At 34.6% G+C, this 23,547-nt stretch overlaps 1 protein-coding gene across 4 annotated transcripts in view; it reads right to left on the bottom strand.

Moving 5' to 3' along the window:
• The window catches only part of KCNMA1 (potassium calcium-activated channel subfamily M alpha 1), a 545,630-nt gene that overhangs the window by 103,083 nt on the left and 419,000 nt on the right, over positions 1–23,547 (bottom strand). For all 4 annotated transcript variants that reach the window (XM_067299877.1, XM_067299878.1, XM_067299876.1 and 1 more), the window contains 2 exons: positions 15,896–15,964; positions 2,676–2,762 (listed from right to left, as the gene is read on the bottom strand). In XM_067299877.1, coding sequence (XP_067155978.1) covers positions 2,676–2,762; positions 15,896–15,964 — 156 coding nt within the window. The remainder of the gene's footprint in view (positions 1–2,675; positions 2,763–15,895; positions 15,965–23,547) is intronic.

Here is a 23,547-nt window from a genome sequence, read left to right as displayed (position 1 = left end):
CACTGATGGAAGATATAAGTCCTAAGTGTAGCAGACTTAATTTCTCTAAGAGAATTCCAGGAAACTTAATCTTTCAGGCTATAAGATTGTAATACTATTTCCAAGAAGCAAAATATAATATGAAAGAGCCTCCTCTGAGCATTTGCATACTTTGCTACAGAAAGTTTCTGGTCTCCAAAATGCTTGCATTCCACCAAAAAGAAAGAAAAAAACCAAGGAAACAGGAATGCATTTTTTTTCAAACCATGAGTGGATGCCAAGACACAAGCAGAGATTTGGCTCCAATTTTTACAATTCCTTCCAATCCAGCTGTAGGCCTCAGTTTTGAATGAGAATTCTCCATCTCAGATACTTACTCATACAACCTTGTGACCTGAATTGGACCTAGTTCATTTATACAATTCATGTAGCCAAAGTCCACTGCAGGACAAATGTCCTAAAGAGTACCTTCTATACTATTTGTGAAGTCAAGAGCAAGTGCCTGAAGTGATTGCTGTAATAAAATTATCCTACTGATAATTCGGTTGAATTAAGAGGATTTGAAACAAGTGGATTTCTGATGTGAATACTAAAATGTAAGTGGATAAAGAATGATAAAGGTGTAATTCATATAGTTTTTATTCTATTTAAACATTCAAAATTTTATAAGAAGCTCTTCAGAGAAAATCCCAGGCATAAGGGTTTCTAATGTGAAACTATTTTTCTAAAAAAGAACAAAAATAATTCTAGCAAGAAGAGTAATTGAACAGTGTGTTATATTTCAATGCAAAATATCTATTTGATTAATGTGAATAGTTTTAACCTAAAAGAGTTGAAATTGTCCCTTTAAGCATATAACACACACAAAAAAAATTTTGAATTTCAGGTATATAGCATACATTTATTTTTGTTTTATTGTACTAAAGAAAAAAAGCTTTTCTGTTTTTTTTCTCCCAAAAACATTTGCATTGCTATTTAGGTGCCATTAAAATCTCATCATTTCTCTCAAACCATAGACAGATAACTCACTAGGGCAGAGGACAAGGGAGAATTCAATTTTCCCCTCAATTCTGGAATATTTTTCTGACTGATTCATAACTCAAAAGGGTGAAATCAACACTTTTTGCAATCGGTTTTGTTGGTTGAAGCACATCTGATGATCATTTGCTTTGCACTGAATAGCTAAGGAATGTGGAAAAGTGGGCAGCATGTTTCTAAACAAAGCCTTCTGCAAAGAGCAAGTCAGAATTGGGAATTCTGTTTCAACCTGCTATTAGATGAAACACGCTAGATGAATTATGCGTAAATTTTCTCTAAATACATTAATAAGACTCAACTTCTCCCTGTTACAAATGTTGTATCAGGCCATTTTTCTTACATTCTTAAATAATTTCATTGCAGAGTGGCAAATGATTTGTAAATGAAAAAAGCTAGTGTTCTCAGTACAGGAATGTAAGGACTGTTCTGTATATTCAAATGGAGAAAAGCAAAAGAGAGGAAAAGAACTATATGTGGAAATGCAGTGTACCTGAGCTAATATCAGCCGAAAATACTGTAAGGATGGTGCTAGAAATACGAGAGGACAGAGGCATGGCTGTGCTGTTCTGTATGCTTCACCAAGCCAAAAACTAGTTTAGCTCTTTAAGCAAAAATAGACTTGAAGCACTCAGTGATTTCACTGTTTTGATGTTTCATCTTTTTTAAAATCTTCATGACTAATATGTATTGCTTAAATATTACTTTTAATTTAGTTTAATTATAAATAGTTTAGGATTTAGTAAATGTCATTTAAAACATTAGAATATTTCAAATATATTATTTTAATTAAAACATCTAACTCAAGGAAAATATCAAGTAAAAACTGATTTTTGATAGCATAATTAAAAAAAAAAAAATGGGGTGAAGGACTCAGATGGAAATACTCCTTTGCCTTTTAAATCTTTTTTCTTTCAGTCTTAAAGACAGACATTAAATAATTAGTTGTTTTGAAAATTATTTTATCCCCTTGCCAATTTATTCCTTCCAAGGACATTATAATCATAATGTCTAATGTCTGAAATACGCAATTCTGGTCCTAAACAAGATACCATAAAACTAATTTTTATCCAAGCCAAATCTAATATTGCCAAGTTTTTAGTAAAATGAAGTGGTAAAGTTGTACGTTTAGGATATATTACACTGTTGTAGTTTGATTTATTATTATGTGGCCACAGAGCATATAGTTCCAGTACAGAAAAATGACAGGAAGATAAATATTATTCTGCTACTGCAATTGCTGAATGAATACAGTAGCTTGCTCACATCAAATATTTGCTAGAGTCTATATAAATAAGAACTACTCTAAATCTCTGAAACCTAGTCAAAACTGTCAACTCAGTTCTCTCTCAGAGTAATTCCATTGAGACAAATTAATTTACAGAGAATCCAGACCGAAATATTTTACATTTTCTAGTGAGACTCAGAAAAAAAAAAAAGTCCTTCTTCCTTTCTTTTCACATTTGCTGAAAAATTATTTCATTTCCTTGATATTTAGGGTTGCAGTTAAGAAAATGGCATGTACATATCTCAAGGAAAAACTTGATTGACTAGAGTACCAACTCAGTTCCTCCTGAGAATCTTTCAACAGATTACAACGAAAATTAGGTGAACTGCTTACATGTAAGGAAAAAGCAGAAAGATAAAAATGTATGAATTACCTTTTTACTTCTTTGGCATCACTTGCAATGAAGAATCCTAAAGTACCTTCTTGAATCTTGACATGGTTTCCAGGATTGATTAAGATACTGCTCAGTGAAACAAAAAGAAACAAACAAAAAACAAAACCATGAGTTTAAATTACTTTTAACTGAATGTTCCAGAATGGTTTGATTTTATTATAGGGGACCCACTAGTTAGGAAAGGCTACAAAGAATTTTTAAGCCATTCTTCTTTGAAATTTCCAATCAAACAACAATTTTCACAGGCCATTGCTTTTACAAAACCTTAAATTTGAGAGAGTCATGTACCTTCCCTTGAAATAATATCATCTGAATGTTTGTATCACTGTATTCTTATGCTTCGCATTAAATATAAGCTATACAAAACAACAAAAATAACAATCCCCTCAGAAACATTATGTGTGAAGCTGAGCATTTCAGCTCTCTTGCTCTACCATTCAAAGTGGTGAAAGGATTCACAATATGGTGAAAAGGGAAGAAGCAGGCAACCACCACTCAGTAACGGTACAAAAGGTCATTTATGAGGCGAAACCCTTTTATGCAACCTTTTGCCAATTTTTAGTGAAATAGAATGTTAATGGGACCCCTATCCAGACATAGAATGTTACTGTTTAAAATCATAAATACACACATACACTCAAGGGGAATGGTACAAGACAACCAGTCATGGTAGCTGAAAAACATAAAATGAATGCAGATTTTTACAATACTGCTATGCAGCCATGGAAGAACAAAAATAACCAAAACCACACTCACAGAATAGCCTTAGCTATATTTGATGAAGGAAATTACAAACTGCTAACATGAAGTTAGGTACCCTGTATCTCCATATGAATTATCCTTTGTATTTTCAAGAAGATTTAGCACTTGATTTTGGTTATGGCAATTTGTAAAGTACCAGGCAATATATCTGCATATAGAAACAGATATTAATATATTCTGCAGTAAGTTTTTTATGGAGTGCAATATAGCTAAACTTTTGATTTGATAAAGAACTTAATAAAGCTTGTCAAATGTTCTCTTTTTTATGTCTTTTGTTAAAGCTTAGTCTTTGCAAGTCAAAGTGTAGTAATAGCACACAGATACAATTTATAGTAAACAAAGACTACCCACAATTTAAATGCTTGTGGATTTAGCAAACATTGATTTTTGGAAAAGATACTTATGTAAAACTAGATAATGCACATATCTGGATGGACATGCATTACTAACATTGGAAGGTCAAAAATCTTTGATGTTATTGTTAGGAGCAAAAATGGGTCTCAGCAGGTATCATGTTCAAGATGGTATTGATTATTTATATATTGTTAATAAATGAATATGACAAATAATACACCTGGAAGTTTTATATGAGTTTGTGTGACTATACACACACACACGATTCTTTATGAAAAGAAGATTCAGGTTGCAATATTAAGCACTCAGAAGTTAAGAAGTTAATCATGAAACCACAATTCAGTCCCCATTATGCAGGCATTATGACCAAATCTTAATTTAATACCCACAAACTACTTTTTCCCACAGTCTGGGACTTCATTCAGTGGTGTTCTATTGCCATTACTCCACGTATGGCTTCACGTATTTTATCTTGCTTTAAAAACACCATTTTTTTCTTATGTGTTTGTCTGCAGTGTTCATCACTATATCATGCAGATGCTTCACAAATACTTAATGATTTATTTTACAAAATCAAGAAAAATCAAGATACAGTACTATCTCATTTTAAAGATAACAGATTATGTCACTATGAGCTATTGTAGCTATTAATTTGGGGCATTCGGGATGCCTCCAGCCTGCTTTTTGTAAGTATCTAGCATCGCGTAGCTCCTTATACAGTTTCTAGGGACTTTTGTTGCAATTAAGAATGCTCAGCATTTCCTAAAGCCCAGCCTCTGGTACCCCAAACAACAAGCACTTAATCAGAGGTCATCTGTAGAAAGTTTGGTTAAAATCATTACCTTACTCTCAACTGATATTCTATGGCAGAGGCAGGAACAGAAATTAGTTCTCAAAGAAGGTATTTAACCCAGCTAACCTTTCTTTTCCTTCAGTCACAGTTTCTAACTTTGTAACAAAAAGGAGACGAGAACTACAGAAAGTAGAAGACATCAACACAGAAAGCAGGTTCATCTCCCCAGCACAGTTCAGTAGCATTGCAAAAGATGAAATGTGATGGTGTAAATAGCGCCTACATTATAATGCACACAGATAAATGTGATGAAATAAAGTTGCACAACTAAACTTCATTTCTGGCATTTCTTAGTTTATCAGTGCTCAGACTTGCAACCAAAACATTTATCTAAAGCAGTTTTAAAATGCAACTTTATAGGTTTTAAAACTGGAATAAGACAAATGGAAACAAAAGAATTTTTTGTAAAAACCCCAAACCCAATAATTTGTTCAAATGGAATCAGTCTCTCAGATAAGTTACAAACATGCTTGAAATCTTTAAATCCCCTGCACAAACTTTTGTCACTTGAGCCAACAAGTATTCAGCAGCTGTTACGGAGATCATCATACCTTAATAGACTATCACTAAGGGAAATAAGACATATACTTTACTAGTACACTGAAAAAATAGCTACTCATAGGAAAATTTTGGGGATGGCCAGTGTTAAATCTGTGAGCCTAAGAAAGACACTTCTCAAAAACCAGGAAGGGAATCCTTCTGCCTGTCACTCTCCAAAGTCTTTCTGCCAACATTTTCTGTCATGTTCTTTTCTTATGCTAATTTTATACTTGTTTCAGTCTCCACCTTTCCTCCTGCTTGTCTCCTTATCTAGCCAATCCCAGATTTCCTTTGCTTCAACTCAAAGTAACCTTTCTTGGATTTTTATCTTCTACTACAGATCACACACCAGCAAAACAGCAAGAAACCAAGAAGAGACAGCCTATCCACCTTCACTTCTGTTACATGGTGCTACTGCAGCCAGAGAAAGCAATTGCAGGGAAAGTGCTTAGCCTCTCTCAGCCTAAATCGGAACATATGTCTCTTCTATGCTTAAAAGAAGCTGCTGTTATGCTGAGAATTTAGCTGTTAAACTCAAAAACTCTTCTAGTGCCTCTAGCCTAATTTAGTTCTAGCAAATTACTGCTTCTAAAATATGCAACAATTTATAACCCGGTTAGATTTGGCCATTTTTATTTGGTACAAACAGGCACTGTTCTATCAGAAAAACACTTTTGCTTTTTCGTTTCTCGCCCTTAATCATGGAGGTGCAACAGCTTTTCAATGAAAACAGATGAGCACATTTCTTGACAGGCACAACTGATTTTTCATCTTGATCCCATTCTTGGAGATAGATAAACCATTTTGGGTTTCAAACTCAAAGGGAAAAAAAATCCTACCAGAAGCTCAGCAAACCAAACTGCACAGAAGCTGAGATAACCACCAGATATGTAGATATGACAAAGTAGTAAGTAAATAAATCAGATCTTGTAAGAGGCAGTGAACATCACCTTAAACCAGAAGTAACTGGCTTCTTTTAAGATACAAATGTATTAAAAGTATGGTTTTGTATCTCAAGGTTTTCTGACACATGAAATCAATTAAGGTGGGTCAAAGTATAGACTTTACTTTTGCAAGATCTTATACTTCATTCACATATATTTATTTTCACAAATACTATATATTTACAGGTACAAAACATAGATGTGATTGCAGTTAACCAAACAGCAAAATCTTCTGTTGGGAAAAAAGATTTCTTTGCCCCATCACTGCTACTGACAATGAGTCACAGCAAAGGTTCATAAAGCTCTGTTTTTCTTTGCATACACTGATCTTTAACCAGAGCAAGTCATGAGCAGTTTCTACTGAGTCTATATGGTTTTATTAAATATGCTGCTTATTAAAGCAGCAATTATATTACTTCTTATGAGACATGAAGTGTCATTAGCTAAAGTTATGCTTTGATAAGCACTCACTGTAACATGTACAGCAAGGAAACAGTTTTGAACTAAAAAGATTAAAAATAGCAAAGAAAAAGGATAGAGAAAAATAAAACAGGCTTATGAGCTTTCCAAGAAGAATATATCCAACAGTTATTTGAAGATGCATGCATCTGTTCAAGCAGCTCTTGAAAATATGCACATATTGTATTGTATTGTATCCCCACTGTTGAGAAGACAGGGGCGTGGCAAATTAAATTGGAGTTTTAACAGAGAAAGCTTCAGCTTATGTCTCATTTTTATTTATCTCCAAGGTTGGGTTTTTTTGCAGGTGTAGAAAGATGCAGGAAAAGGAGAAAAGGACAGAGATTCATTATGTTTAATAGTAAGAAATATAGCAGATCCATATGCACTGTGCGCCATGCATTGGAAAAATGCAACGAAAAATGACATCTCTGATTTTTCCAAATATATGTTTTTATCCTAAAATATCATTTGATTTTTTTTCTCTCAAATCAGCTCACCATATCAAGCAAGGAGAGTCAAATACTTTAAAAACTTTTAAGATCTTGAGCACATTTTCCAGTTTATGTTACGTTAGACACTAAACAAGTAAGAGCAAGTTCAAAAAAATGTAATTCATAATTTCTTTTACAATCTCAGTTCTAGAAAATATTTTTGTCAGAACAAAGCTTTTCATGACATGGGTCACGTCACTGCAGAAAAAAGCTTATCTTCTGACTTGATTGTTCCTTCATACATGAACATTTAGAACACATGGCAATTAGAGCCATGTAAATTACATATGATCTACTGTTTTTAACTTGAATTTAATGAATTTTACCAGCTTGAACTTAGCAGGAGCCAGTTCCATTATTCTATGATAGGATAACAATTTCTTTGTAAGTCACTTATGGAATAGAAACTGCAGTTTAGAAAACTCCACTTTACACTTATCTGATAGGTAGCAAAATTAGTCCATTTGCTGAACAAGTTTCACTTGGTCACTAGATGCAAAATCATGCATCCAAGAACAATCAAAAGCATGAACAATGAAAGCAGGTCACACACAGAAAATGTGGAAATCATCCTTGAATTCATTTGCACTCTCAGGAATCAAGAATGATAGAAGATAAGCAGTTAAAACTGAACTTCCAGAGAGACTGCAATATAAGTAGGTGAATAGCAAGTAGGAATTAGCAGGACCATTTCAGATGTATAGATTAAAAAAGTGAAAAATTCAAATATGGTCAGAAAAACACTAAAGAGTACTTGGGGAATCTCCTTCTACCTAGATTGTTCAATGAAAGGCTAAGGAGGTAATGAGTTTTCCACATGTCAATGTAGAAGATATATCTGATAGTAACTTTGATGTGTGTTAATTCTGATTGATTCCCCCACTTACTGGGTTATAACTTTCTCTTGCTTTAAATACATATGTTACCTTCTGTAAAATACAGATATATATATAAAAATATCTGCTCACCCATTCCTATTTACCTGAAACTCACCCAGAGCTGAAAGTCCCCGAGGCAGAACATAAGCACAGCACAACACCTTTTTGGTATTGCATGGATTGCTGGTTACACAATACACCAGTATAATGGCCTATAAAAGGATACTGTATTACATTTTCCCTGAAAGTATTAAAAATTAGTAAGGTTTTGATAACTAATTGCAAGTCTTCAGAGCCTTGCCAAAGTTTATTAACTTAAGGATATCTGATGGAGAACCTGAAAGCTGAACGTATGAACTGTAGGGCAAGTTGTGAACTGACACGTTTGGCAAGACCAATTGCTTGCCACTGTTTATTTTGTATGATTTCTGGTAATTTTTGTTTGTCTTCTACTTTCAGATATCATACATGTTGGACTTGAACTATGTTTCTTGGGTTGAAACTGCATTAGGAAGTTTAATGGCTGATATTTTTTCCATGTTATCAGAATTTACAAAACATTATTTCTAATAAATTTTCAGTATATGAAAATCGCAGTAGAAGATGAAAAACATTCCCTCTAGCTTTCTGTAATATTCAGCTATCTTCTGTGTAAAGCATATCTACAAAATAACCAATCAGCTTAAGACTCTGAACCTTGGTTAAGTTGTATGTATTTATTGGGAGGTACCTACTAAGTGGCACATATGCTTTGCCCAAGCTGAAAGTGACCATGTTTCCAGTACTGCTGAAGTCATAAATGAACCTAACTTTGAACTCTTAATCTAGGCATTGAATGCACACAGTAGATGCCTCTTAGATTTGCATTTGTCAGTCTTTTCTGAGAAAAAATGAGGGATTATATTAAGATGTGTGAGGTGCAGTACAAGTCTTAAAACTAAGCTGACAAAGGCACGTGCAGATGCCCAGCAAGTACAGCATAAAAAGTAGACAAGGGCAAATAAATTTTAGCAGCACTGCATGAAGGCTGAAGCCTGGAAGATGTGTAGATGAGGTCAATCAGTAGAGACATACACTGGCAGAGTTCTCTTAAGAATTTTCCTTGACAGCAGCCTCTGATACGTACTACTCTTGTTTGTTCTTACTTTCAGGATTGCGCTTTAGACAGCACTAACGGTGGGATTCATCTCATCTGTCTCGGAATGGAGGCCACTTTCTGAACTCCATCTTTCCTTGCAATCATGGAAGTCTGGATAGGTTATGTAGAGGAGATTAGAGATCTAATGTTTAGATTGACAAAGCTAGGTGAGGTGAATCCCAACATCAGTGACCAAAATCTAAGTCATAATCACCAAAGAAATGTCCCCCATTGATGAACAGTTTTGAAAAGTTCATCCCTTCATCAAGGAAACTTGTCTTTCAGATTTATAGCTACCCTTCTAACTGCCATCATCCTTGTCTAAAAAAAAATAAGATTAGTTGTTGTTGAATTAAATGAAACACAAATGGCAAAATTTTGACTAAACAAATGACAAAAGCTGTGACAACTCTGTTTTAAACCTTGCAGTAGATGTACTGTACCATTCCCCATGGAACTGAAATATTAACAATATCATATTAATCAGGAAAATATAATATTAGCGAAATACTATTAACACATTATCTAAAACAAGCCTGGTATTACTGACTACAGCTACTACATTGTTAAACACAGCTATTATTCTTGACTGGTTCATGCTATGCCCAGATGAAATGCACCATCATTAGTATAATGGCTTCTTCAAATGTGCCATGTCATTCAAAAAACTACAGAATTAGAATTACATAATTAATTTGAGACAACATATTTTCTCAGGGTATGTTTTGAAGTGGAGTGTGAGGGTAAGTGCACAAATCCCATAGTGGGAATTGTGTGCATACCAGCTGCACACTTGTAACTCATATGTATTGCTTCTTTCTTCTGGGCTCTACCACTGACATTAACTCAGATTCCATATTGCTCTACACAGAAAAATCCAGTAAGACACTAAAAAGAATACAAGGCAAAAGAGACAATGCACATTACATGCTACAGTATATTAAAGCTCAATTACTACAAGCATATAAAAGGTTGCTCCCAGGAATTAAGTCCTTTACAATAGCAACTACTAAGTCATAGTCTACAGGGTGTATGTAAGGTCTTTTATTGGGGCATAATCCAAACTAGTTCAACAGTGATGGTGAATTCAATACACTTTGAAACAATTAAATTACTCCTTTCAGTTCAAGAAGTGATTGATTATCAATACAATGGAGCAGCACAATATATTTTATTCTGGGAGCAAGCAACTTCACTTTGTACAACACTTCTTCATATCGCTTGTCATGCCAGCATTAACATGCCTTCACCACAAGATAATATATACTTAAAAGCAAGAAGCGAAGTAGAGGTGCAACAACTGCAGATCCTTGAAGATGCTAAGTGTTGCAGTAACTTCTCTGCAGTTGGATCATATTAATAATGCCAAACTGACAGGAAGCCACCTCTCTTTTCACACATCTATCCAAAAACTACAGGAGAGTAAGACTAAAAATGAAATAAATATAACACACAGAACACACGCAACAGAACAGACATGGAAAGTAAGTTTGGGGAGTACAGTGAAAAAGGAAATTGGAATGTCTGGACAATGAAACAGGTCTCCAAAGAGCACCACAGTGAGAGAGACTGGAATAAGCAGTTAGAAAAAAAAGGAGGGGAAGGAGGTGAGGAGGTGAGATGAGAGGACATGGAAGAGTGTGCCTTATTTATTTCATTCAAACCAATAGTAGCAAAATGGAATGTAAACTAGAGAGGGGCTCAGAGCATGGTGTAGCAAAAGAAAATGCAAAACATGCCATCCCAAAGAAAAAAACAAAACTGAGAAGCAAACACATTGAGTAACATCTTCATAAATAAGCTTAATAAATGTCATTAAAATGAATGTAACACATAGTACAAACTATCCATGGCACTTTCACTGGAACGGTACGATAGCTTTAATATGTACAGTATTATGAATAATTGGGCTCAAAACAGGATCAGCAATGCAAAGAATCAGGCATTTGATTGTTGTTAATGGAAAGTGAGGTTACAAGAGAATATGAGCTACTGTACTGTAAGACGTGTTTTGAAGAAAGACTCTTGGGGAAGAAGGATATCAATGAAGGTGTGAATATGGAGACAATATGGCAGCACAAGGGCCAGTAAAGACGAAATATACATCGTCACGATACAATACAAATGAACAAAAAGAGGAAGGGATATGTTAACAGTAAAGTCTGCTTCTCAAATGTAATCATCTGATACACCAATAGAGCTATATGGGAAAAAAAGTCCTAAAACTTATCCTGTTTTATTTTTTATTTCCTGCAAAGAAGTTAGTGCATGAGTCACAAGAACCAACGGAGAGACAAAATGCTATTCTCTCTCCTTTTTGAGATTGGGGGCTCATATATAAATATACATATATATATATATATATACACACATAGACACATGAATATATATATATATATGTACAGATATACAGAGAAAGATAGACAAAGGTGTTATCTTCCTGTGTTCTTGGCAAGGAATTAGTCCTGAAGTTAGAAGGAGTGGAGGTAGGATTGAGGTTGGAAGGAAAGGTAACGAAGAGGGCATACCGCTTTCGGCTTCTGCAAACGACAAGAAAAAAATTGCAAATCAAACACTTTGATAAGAAATCAACTGACACCAAAGCAAAAGCAAAAAAAACCCCTTTATTTAAAAGTCTCCAAGGCTCAAAGGTTTTTCTGCTGAGAATGAGAACAAATAAATGGATAGACAAAGAGAAAATTTAACAAGAGGAGTAAACACAGGGTGCAGGAGGGAAGAATCCTGATTAGGCTTTCCTTCTTGCTTACTTGTGTGGGAAAAAAAAAAGAGATAAAGGGAAAAAGGAAGGCAAAAATCTCTGAAGGGAATTCAGATGTGGGTTTTGAATGTCTGCATTTTCAATTGGTATTGTTTGCTGTCTTTTCAGTAAGCTCTGCTAGGGCACTGTCAGGTTGATGCTCTCCATACTGCTTTATACTAAAGCATTTTTTTCTGCAGAAGAAAGGAAACCTTCCTACAAATAAACTAAGAGTATTTTTTAAGCTAATGTATTTGGCTTGCATCAGTGACACAGAAATTTACTTAGAAGTGCTTCCTCCTCTCAGTAACAATGATTATAATATTCACAGATGCTAATTAGAGATGAAAAAATGGCCAATTCATATTGTGACCTGGAACTGTTTGAGTGCAGACCTTAGTAGCTGGGCAGAAACCCACTAAATTTAGTCACATTTTGTACACTCAGAAGTTTCTATGACAATTGAATTGTAATTTAAATATGATTAAAAATACATAAAAATGTAAATAAATCTAATGATAGCTATTTTAATTAATTTTAAGGTATCTTGATGAGAAATGGTTGCATAAAAAGATCATAGATTTAAAGCATACTGAAGATATTTTATCTATTATTTGAAAACGATTTTATATATATCATGTATATGAGTTACTACCTATATTTGGGCTTGCAAAACTCTTATTTAAAAGTACTTTTAAATTCTGCTTTTCAGCAATCTTGCAAAATCATAAAATGCTTATGCATTAACAATCTAATACTGTTCAAACTTATTATCAGGTTGTGCTTAGTGCTTTGAGTAGTGTTATTAGGATTCATGAAAAGAGTGAAAACAAAAATCACCATGAGCAGAAAGCTCAGTTACTGCTAACTGGTATAGTAATGTTGAATTTAATAGAGTTCTGATGATTTATAATTGCTATTGTTCTCAAATTCCCCGTGGTAGAGTTAACACAACTTGACTGCAAATTAGAAAGCTTTAGAAAGCTAAAATTTAGGAGATTGCCTGAAAAAGTAAGTGCCTAGGTAAATGAGTATTTATGTCTTTCTGTAACGGAGACATTAACGAAGTCAATGAAAATTTTGCCATTGACTTAAACTGGTGCTTAGATTTATTCTTAATATTGAGGAGAAGATTTAGAAAGGGGATTAAAGATCTAGAACCCCCTCACATTGCACTTTTGAGAGCTGCACACACTTCTGAATTCACTTTGTGGTTGCTTTAGCTCTGAGTGCAAAGTGATGAAAGCAGATGAAACTAATCTTCAAAGGAAACTCCCTTAAGTAAGTAAACGATCAGATTTTTAATCTGATCTAATTTACTTATATAGATATTATATTATAAACAGTGACAGAACTCAAAGTGGCAGAAGTAAGATCTTCTCATCACTCATGCAGAAAGAATGTTTCTAAAATTTTCTCTGGTTCTGAAAATACTGGTCCTGGACCTGCCTCTGCTATATTGGGAAAGGCTAGTTCTTAAAACAAGGGTGCCATCTAGATAGTATTCTGAATATCTATTTACAGTTATCATTGTCGCTATAAATTGTAAACTAGATAAAACCTCTCAATAGTTCTACAAAATGTGAAAACAAACCGTAATCATAAAATAAATCAGTACATTTCTACTGTTGGTCACTCTACTCATAAAGAGTGAAAGATAAAAGGGCATCATAACTAGCTTTCCCTACACATTTATGAAGTATTACCAATGAAGAACTGAAGATATGAAGTAGGATAAAATCTTGTCAGAGTCAGCATCGACAAAAATAATTGGTGAACGATAAATTTATCATATTCAATGACAGCTGCACTTGTAAGCCATATTATTCTATTTTACCTTGATCCCCATTCTTTTAATTTAAGCAAGATGCAGGGAAACTCAAGTATGCCTAAAATGTGAGAAACAGGAGTTTTGTTCCATTACCTTTTTGATTAGACTAAAAGGCTCCAGCTCAGCAAACCACAAATATGTACTTTGGGTTGAAGAGCACAGGGACAAGTAGAACAGTAAAGACATGCAGCATGTCATTACAAAATAGTTACCATGAGCATTCTAGCAAAATGCAGACAAAGCAGCCCTATGATTCACCAAACAGTGACCATAAATTACCACTGGTTACTAAAACCAGCAGATATTGGTGTGGACCTGGGTTATAAGAAGATGTGAATATCTATCTTATATACTCTCTTGTTATATATATGTTCACAAAATCTCCGACTGCTAGCATCCCTTCATTAGTATTGTTTCCTGCAATTTTTAGGCTCTTTTGTTCTACCAAATTAATTCATTGTGAACAGTTACCTGTGTGGCTTTAGATAAGGAAAATAATTCTATCACATTGTGCTATTTTTTGGGGTATCCTCTGCATCATTTTGTGATTAAGAACTCAAACCAAATCCCACTGAAGTTAATGCAAAGAATGATACGGAAGCCATGAATTATCTGTTACTACTGCAAAAGACTGTAATATTAGCACTTATGCAACTAAATGACAAGCAAAGTAATGACAGCTTAAAGTTGGATAATAATTCTTAAGGGGAACCAATAAAAACTAAATATTTATAAACATTGTAAATACAAAATCTGGTAAATAGTACCACTCCTATTTCTATTGCATTTTTTTTCCTAGATTAAAATGTTCAGAGATAAAAGAACAATTACTTGCTTGCTTTACATCAGCTAATGCAGAATGAGGTCATTCAATGGAAGAGTAATTATTTTCAGATGAGCCCATGGGAGCTGAAAACACTATAAAAATCTGGTATTTCAAAAAAAAAGGATTTCTTAATCAGCATAGTGTGGGCAAAAAGAACATCCAGCATCACATACACCACTTCACATATTACTTATCATATAACAAAGAATCATGTAAAACAAAGTACAAAGCAGGGAAATACTCTCATAAACAGTTGTAATATTAGATTTTTTGTGTCGAATGCCCCTCATAGGTTTTATAGATATTTTTAATAAATAAAAATGAACACATATAGGAATAAACATTAAAATATGCCTTGAAAATCTCAGGAACAGTGGCATAGGCTTACATGACTGACTTGGTTCTCCTTTGAGAACTAGTCCTCAATAGGTTTAGGCAATTAGTTGCCATTAATAAGATGACCTAACATATATGGTTCCAGTTTTACTATAGCACTTCAGAATGTAATTTTTAACTGAGAAAAATGTAATAGTCGGTACTACCAGATTTTTATTACATGTCCCTCCACATGTTGCTGACATAATTGCAGAGAACATTTACAGCATTTTTGTTATATGGAAATGAACATCGTGTAAATGCACTGATGAACAAATTGTTAGAGTCTTGACTCCAGTTTAACTCACAGTAGGATTCTAACAAACTTGTGTATGAAAACAAAACCAAGAAACAGTTCTTTTCCTGTTTGTGAACTGCAATCATGAAATTTTTTCTTCTTTTTGGATGAAGAAAGAAATCAGCCACATCTTAATTTCAAGGGTAAATAAATCTTTTCCAGTTTCATCTCACTATTCACATACACAAGTATTGTCAGAACACATATCTATTACATTTATCCTATATTTCTTTTTCTCCTATACCTCATGTAAAGTGGTTCTTCCAAATTCATTTACATGAAATTATTATTTTGAGAAATACACGTAGCCATAATGGGTTGTAGTATCACACCTATTTTCCACGTTTTCAGTAAAATTACTTGAATTGCTGAACTAGAGCAGATAGACTATCCTATACTGACTTAGGTCAGTTTTCATTTAAAGTAATGAATTGCACTTCTGGAGGTGGGACACATGTAACACTATCCCCCACCTTCTACTAAATATTCTGTTTTAAATTAATTTTGGGAGGAAGAGTATGACAGATATAAAAGCCTTTCAACACTATGTAAACTCATGTAATGTGACGCATACTAATTATAGTCTGAAATGCTTCAGAAGTATAATAGCTACGTTCATTCTGAAGAACTAACAGGCAAATTTGTGACAGTGCATTCCAAAACTTCAAAATTTGTAGTTATGGACATACCTGCTTTCTCGCTTTTCCGACTTGTATTCTATGGCTATCATTAAGAGCTTTAGTTTCGCAAACACCAGTCTAAGGAAGAAAAAAAGCCAAGAGTCAGTCCTTCTTCACAACCAATATCTCATATGTAGAGATCGTTGAGGGGCATGAATTTTCTTTGAGAATTTTTACTAATGTCTTTTCACATTTCTCAGTCAGGTGTGCACAGAATATATATTAAGGTCTTTCTATTTTGAAAGTGATTAACAGACATTTTCATAAAACTATAAAACTGACAAGTTTACAACACTAACACTAGCATAATCACCAGTATTACTTTACTAAATCTACTTAATAATAACAAAGGTCATGATACACAGCATAAAATCTTCAGTTGGCTATTGTGGCTGTCTAGAGGAAATTTTTCCAATCTGTGCTAGAATTTAGCCATATGTTGATTGTACTGCACATTCCTTAGACCATATGTATGTACTGATCTAAAACCACAGTACACTATTAATAAGTAAGTATTCATCAACCACTGCCACAGAGCAACAGCGTAACTGGAAATCATTTCTGACCAATATATGGGAAGGTTCATGCGGATACTATGATACACATTTTTTGTAGTTGTCAAAGTCTGTGTGAGTGGCTATTTATTAATACAGCTTAAGGGTGATATTTTTCACAGACTTGCAGAGCTGCGAATTAGTACAGTACCATTTGCTTCCAGGAAATAGGCACTGTGAGAGTAAACAAAGAAACCAACCAATTTTGTTTTAATAACTAGGAAGCATCTGCATTCCCATTTTGTCATTGAAGTGTATGTACATTCAATGCTACTTGCCTCCCGTACTATAAATTTGCCATGAAACCTTGTAGGGCTAACCTTTACAATTAGAGGGCTGCTATCTTGTATATCACACTACCTTTTTCAGTAAGACACTCAGTGTAGCTCTACAAACTTCACTACTTCAGTGTTATTCATATCTTTGCGTGTGTTTCTATAATATTTATTTTCTTGGAATGTATCTGAACAATATTCTGCAGACTTTGTATCAGTCACACAGACTTGACAGAGAACAAGGAACTGGCAGCTGAGCTGACAATATTCCATTTCTATAATAACTTTCAGAAATCACTGTGAGTGGTTCGTTTTTGCTGTTCCTTTGGGATGAAATAAAAATCAGAGATAAACATTGATGCGTGTGTGTGTGGGGGGGGGGGTGACAATGCTGAGGCAATGTGTTGTATATCAAAATACAGATATATACAATGAAATTTACTTTGCATTAATTTTTGAAATGTAACACTTTAGCAGATTTTTTTTCTTGAAAATTTTCCTTTCATAGGATTGATATAGTACATTCATTCCCTCCTTCTTTTAGGAGGCAGGAGGTAGCTCAGAGTCAGGGAGGTAACATGGAAAGAAAAAAGGTGCAAGATTCATCTACCTTTATTTCAGAATCAACTAAAACTCTTATCCTCAGCACTTCTGGCCAATGCCAGATATGGGCAGACAAAATCTTGATAGCTACTCAGTTCCTGGTTAGCCCATCACCTCACACAGTATTAACAGGAAAATGAAGGCTGACTATGTTTACAGCATCAAAAAAAAAAAAGAAGAAAAAAATGTTCAATTTCCAAGGCTATTGACAATAGGGTATTGTAGAAGTTTTATTAGGAGTATTATGCATCTGTCATAAAAAGATAATATAATTTTGTGGTTCCCAATACAGTACTATGAGCCAAGAATGCCAGGAGTTCTAAATTTATTTTTCATTTTGACCAACTACATTCTTTGAGGAAATACACTGAACACCTCTGCCATCTCTTTGTGCAATATTTGCTAATCTATATATGCCTTTCAAAAACACACCACAAAGTGAGAAGCATTATACCGCCCTAGTATATTGGTATCAGTATGTCATTCCCATCTATAGAAAAAGTAAAATATATTCATATGGTAAAATAAATAGGTTTACATGAACTTGGCCATGCAATTAAACAGGACAAATAAGTCTTACTATATAACAGTATTTTTCAAATATAGCTTGATATGATTAATAATGAGGATGATGCTGGTTGAAAATAATGAAAACAATGCATTTTGTTTGCCAGATAAAGATCTTATCCTGGTATTTTTTCCCTGATACATAAAAAACCTTTTAATAAGAAGACAGAACACTTTCTATCCCAAGTAATTATTATGGAGAGGTCCAAAAAAATTGTCAATGACAGTATGGGAAGCCTTAATTTCTATTTTATTTTCAACAGCCAGTATCATCTGCTAAGTACAGACGAACACAGATGTTCATGAACAAAGGCTCTTAAGAATTTGAATCCAACTGTTTCTATCTACCTAGAGAGAAATAAATTGGTTATGCCATTATACCAGCCTTCTTGACTGGTAATGCTAGTCATTGGCATAAATTAGCCATAGACACCTGCTGTATTATTTGTACATGACAGTACTGGGATAATGAGAAATTTAAAGAAATTATCACCCTCCTTTCTAAGCAGCAAAACATGAAGATATAATCTTGATTAGTTATTGAATGCCTTACCAAGTATAAAAAAAGGAATTTAATTAGAAAATCTACTGGGTAGGAATTATTTCTTTTCAAATAAAATTCTTAGAGTGAAAGCTTTTACACTATATATAATTTATAACTGACCTTGAGAAAAAACCTAATCTTTTTTGTTGGGACTACTTTCAACAAAGGACTAGATAAGAGTCAGGAGAGAAAAAATGTTTTCAATCTATTTCCATCCCTTGGTCCTGCTGCAGTTATCAAAAATATTTTGATAAAGGATAAATTATGTCATTACTCATCTAATGAAAAATACATGGAAAAATATCATTCTTGATGAAGAGATGTATAGCAGTGCCTTAAGTTGAGAAAAATATTTACAGTATTGGAATTCTTTTATAAATATATTATTTTTTGTTCTTTCAAACTACTCTTTATGCTCAGTTCTTGAAGTTAAAGCACTGTAGTGACTGGTTCTTCCCATTCTACTTACTAGTATGCTGTGTTCTTTAAGAGTTCAAAGGATGATGGTTTCAGATACTTTACTTCTATGGAGCAGCAATATTTAAAATCATTGTGGTTAATGAGGTTTGCATGTTGTAATAAAAACTACCATATTATATTAACCATAAACCAAACTTCCCTTTTTAATGGTTTATTAAATTCAGAATCAGCTAATCTGCAACATATGAAACTGGCAAAAAGCATGGGCACCTTCTACTTGCAACTAACAGCTGGGTTCTTCCAGATACTGAGTACTCTTGCTCAGGCCAGGAAAAAAAAAAATCAAGCAAATACTTCAAAAGCAGAATTTCACAGAACTATTCACAAATTTAAAATGAAGCACTGATGTGATTTTTTTTTTTCGGTCACTATCTGTAAAGTCTGAATTCTATGTGTGGGATTATCCAATCAGATATTTTGATCAAGTGGAAAGTTAAGTCTGTTGGCAGGGTTTTGGGGGGTCTTGTTAAAATATTTGAGGTTTATTTTACAGGTGTCTTACTAGATCATTATGTGCACTTCTACTTTTTCTTTAGAAATGTCAGAACCTTTTAGTTCTGCTACAGAAGAGCAGATGTCAAGTTACGGGAGGGATTAGATCTTCCTCTTCATAACAGTGAAAAGGTAAATTCTGGGGAACAAAGCTGTCTCATGGCTAACAAATGTGAAATTAGAAATGCTAGGCAATATAAAGCCACTGGCCAGAATCTACCATATACATAATACAGAAACCACAGAAGCTGTTGCAGTAATAGCTGTCTCCTGTAGTTTTATGTACGTTAGGAGGAATTCATTGGCTGCCAGTACTGGAAAATTTGTTTAAAAAGTAAGTGCTTAACTACTAATGCAATTATTTCCATTCATCCTATTTTTTATCTTACAGGACTATTAACTTATTATTAAACTATAGAATGAGAACAAAAAAGTTTGAGAAACCTGAGAAAAGATAAGAAATCCTAAAAGACAAATCCAGAAACAAAGAATCAAAAAGCATGGCTGTGTGTGCATATGTGTAATCATGCAAATGTTTCTGGATCTGTGACTGCTATATATTTTGCATTGATGTAGAGCAGGAGTAACTCCACCGAGCTCATGGAATCATTAACATAATGAAAAATGAACCATGCCAGCAAGAGTTTAGTCTATTACACAACCTTTAGATAATTGGGCACTAGCAGTTCCATGTCAGATTAGAATTTTAACCAGTCTCTGCTGTGAAGAAACACAGAGATACTATATATTCAAGGTATTTCTTCTGGTCTAATCCCATATCACCAATAAAAAGAAACACAATTAGATTTTATATTTTACAAATGATGAATCACTGACTGCAAAGAAATACCCATTGCCAGATTCAGTGCACAGAAAATATTCTTCATGCTTATTGCCAAAGCACTGAAAAATGCAATTTCTATTTTCTTTAGTCAGAGTCAGGATCCAATAGATGCATCAGACAGAGATCTGAAACTGATGAAAAGTATTACATATAAACAATGAATAATGCATCTGCAGAGCAACATTTTAAACATATTTTAGTATTTCAGTAAACATTTCCCTGATGTGTCTGAAAATAATCCCCAGGTTTCATCTCTTTTATTGTGCTTTGCTAAATTCTGATATGAGGCAATTTTATCTGTGTAGGTTCATCATGGGGAATATCTGGAAAAGGTGCCATTCCCCAGTCTTTGAATGTTCTTCTGGTTAGAGGTTACAGTAGGTTAGATTCCCATCAACAGTGTAGCAGAAGAAGAAGAAGAAGAAGAAGAAGAAAAGAGCTATTAGCCCTATGATGTGCAGCAGCTGAGGCTTTGGTAGGGGTCTTTTATGCACCTGTTCTACAAATCTAAGAAAGTTTTATCAATACCTTTGCTGAATATCATTTACGTTTGGCAGTGGACAAAGACTTTTTGGGTTTTGGAGAAAGGAGCAGGAGACTTAGATAGTACAGGCTCATCCAAAGAACCAGAAGAATAGGAGGAAAAGCCACCTACTATGTTCCAGGAGATTGGATTGCAAACCATTTACATAAGTTAGAATAATAAAAAAGACTGAAGTAGGCTTAGGCCTGCATAAAGCAGTCCAAAGAGACAAAGCACTCTTTAGATCTAGTACAACTGTTAAAAAAAAAAAAAGAAAAAGAAAAAGAAAAAAACCCTCCAAGACTGGAACAAGACTACTACCAGAATAATAAGGAATTCATGGTAGTGGGAAAAGAAGACATCTGGAGGGACTACAGAATACCAAGTATACATTTTAGTACAGGAGCACATAGAGAATATGGGTGGATCCTGATAAAGATCAGGCTCTATTCTAGGGGTTTCATAAGTCATTATATAAATAATAGTAGAGTAACATAAGTCACTTTCTACATATATGTTGCTCCCTACATAAATACACACACAGGCACTTCATAGGAATTAAGTATTTGTACCAGTTCCAGTAAGTCAATGGTAGCTGACAACAGAAACAGCAGGTGAACAAATAAATTTGCTGCTCATAGTAGTGGATACCACTACGATTACTAGGAGGGTAGTGAGAATGTCAGCTGAGTATTTAACTGGTTCTCATTTCTGACATACCAGTCTGATAGGCAAACAACAAATATACGAAATGTCAACGCAGAACACTATTGATTTTGTCTCCATAATTTCCACATCAAATATTATTTTGGTTTATGAGATGGTTAGTGATTTGAAACAGAACGGAAGTGCTGGGAAGCATTCTGGAATGCAATCCTGCTCCAACCCATATTTGGCTAAGGAGTTTCATAAACATTTGTCCTTCATGACTTCTTTGTACCCCTAACCTGCAACAAGGAACTATCACTACACTGTTCTTTCTGGCCTCCTATTAACTGTAAAAATACTGGAGTAAGAACACTGATTAAAGATAAAGTTCCTATGGGAGCTCTACTGAAGGATCGAAGAACAAATAAGTCACACTTGCTTTATAAAAGTAGCTATTGTTAATTTTCTAGATAGGAGCAGGAAACATAGCTGCAATGCATATACAGAATTTTGTATTAATAAACCAGAATTGGGCCAGTAATTACTAACCTACAATACTTGAGGCTATAACTGTTGCATGCAACAAGTATAGGCAAATCGTGGTGTAGTAAGCATTGGTAACTGCTGAATTTTTAATGGTAACATAAGCCTCCATAATTTTAACTAGAGAAAAAAGAATGAACTCTGAAAAGTTCTAAGGCCTCCGTGCTGATCTCTGGATACCTTCCTACTGACGCAGCCTTTTCATACTTGTGAACTTCCTGAGCTCCTTACTCAAGTTCAATTACTGTGAACTTCACACTTGGGAAATGCTGTCCCACTGGGCCAAAATTATGGAGCACAGGGGGGATTAAAATCTCTGTTTTCATGTGTTGCCCCTTGCTGGCTCATGGGTGTGCCTAAGGACACTATTTGGCATGTATTATTTGGTTGGGTGGGAGCAATGGGGATGGTCAGCCATTTTTGTGCAGACCCAAAGGAGAGTTTCTCAGAGAGCTGGGAGGAGAGTGTACAATATGAAAGACTTCTCTAGGATACACAGACGAAGTCTGATTTTAATTACAGTCAGAAGATGGGAAGCTTCATTTGGAGCTATGTCAATCTACAGGCTGACTTGGCCATTAGCTGAGCTGAGGCTTGAGGAGTCTAAAATTTGACATGTCTGAATCACCAATAAAATCCCAGATGCAGGAAAAAGCTGTTAATTTAACTGCTATGAACTGAAACTACAGCTTCACTGCTTCAGAGAGGTATCAAACTGCAATGGGCATATGTGTGGATTCAGTCTCAAGAGCACAAAAGTGACTAAGGTTTACCTCACCCTCTGAGATAAGACAGAAACCAACTAGCTGAAGAGAATTATCCAAAGACAGAAGCAAGAACTTGACAGTGACAGGTAGCCCATGATGTCCTGTTCTGTGAAAGACTCTGGTTTAGTTTTGAGTCAGTCTCAGGCTGGGAAGTGGTACTACTGCGAATATACTCCAAAGAAGTTATCTGTTCTGGAGATGTTGGAGAATGCAGAAGAATGCTGGGTGTCACCTACTTGGCTAGCCTAATTCTCCTTTGTCAGGACAGTGATGTTGCTAAGAAATCTGCAATCAGCTTCTCAAACACAGTCTGTTATCAAAGCATAAAGAAAAGATCATGACTAACATTGGAATATATGCCATGGTTATAAACCATGATACAATACACAGTGCGAAGGCAGAGCTGTTGACATCTCTATAATTTTCTTGCTTATCAAAAAATGGCTATGACTTTTGACTGACTGAATGACTTCAAAATTAGAACCAATAGCAAATGGGGCTGATCTAACATATATGAAGAGAAATGGACACCTTTCATATACTGTTTCTACTACTAGGTCAAGTGTGGATCCATAGGGCATGTGCCAGCCCTCACTAGGAAAACTTCTGGGTGGAGAATGGTAGATCAAGAACCTGGATGGATGTTAGCCTTGCATTAATCAATATTGTAAGACCCACTAGAATACTGCGTGCTTTGAAAAGAGCGACACAAATCAGGTTACTTTCCTCTTTACTCAGCTTCATCCACTTCTGGTCCAAGAAGAACCAAAGGCACAGAATGATAGAAATTATGTTCACATATTAGAAATATATTGGCGGGA

Source organism: Apteryx mantelli, chromosome 7, assembly GCF_036417845.1.
Source record: "Apteryx mantelli isolate bAptMan1 chromosome 7, bAptMan1.hap1, whole genome shotgun sequence".
NCBI lineage: Eukaryota > Metazoa > Chordata > Aves > Apterygiformes > Apterygidae > Apteryx > Apteryx mantelli.
The sequence above is the reverse complement of the archived record's forward strand: the minus strand, read 5'-3'. Positions and strand labels throughout refer to the sequence as shown.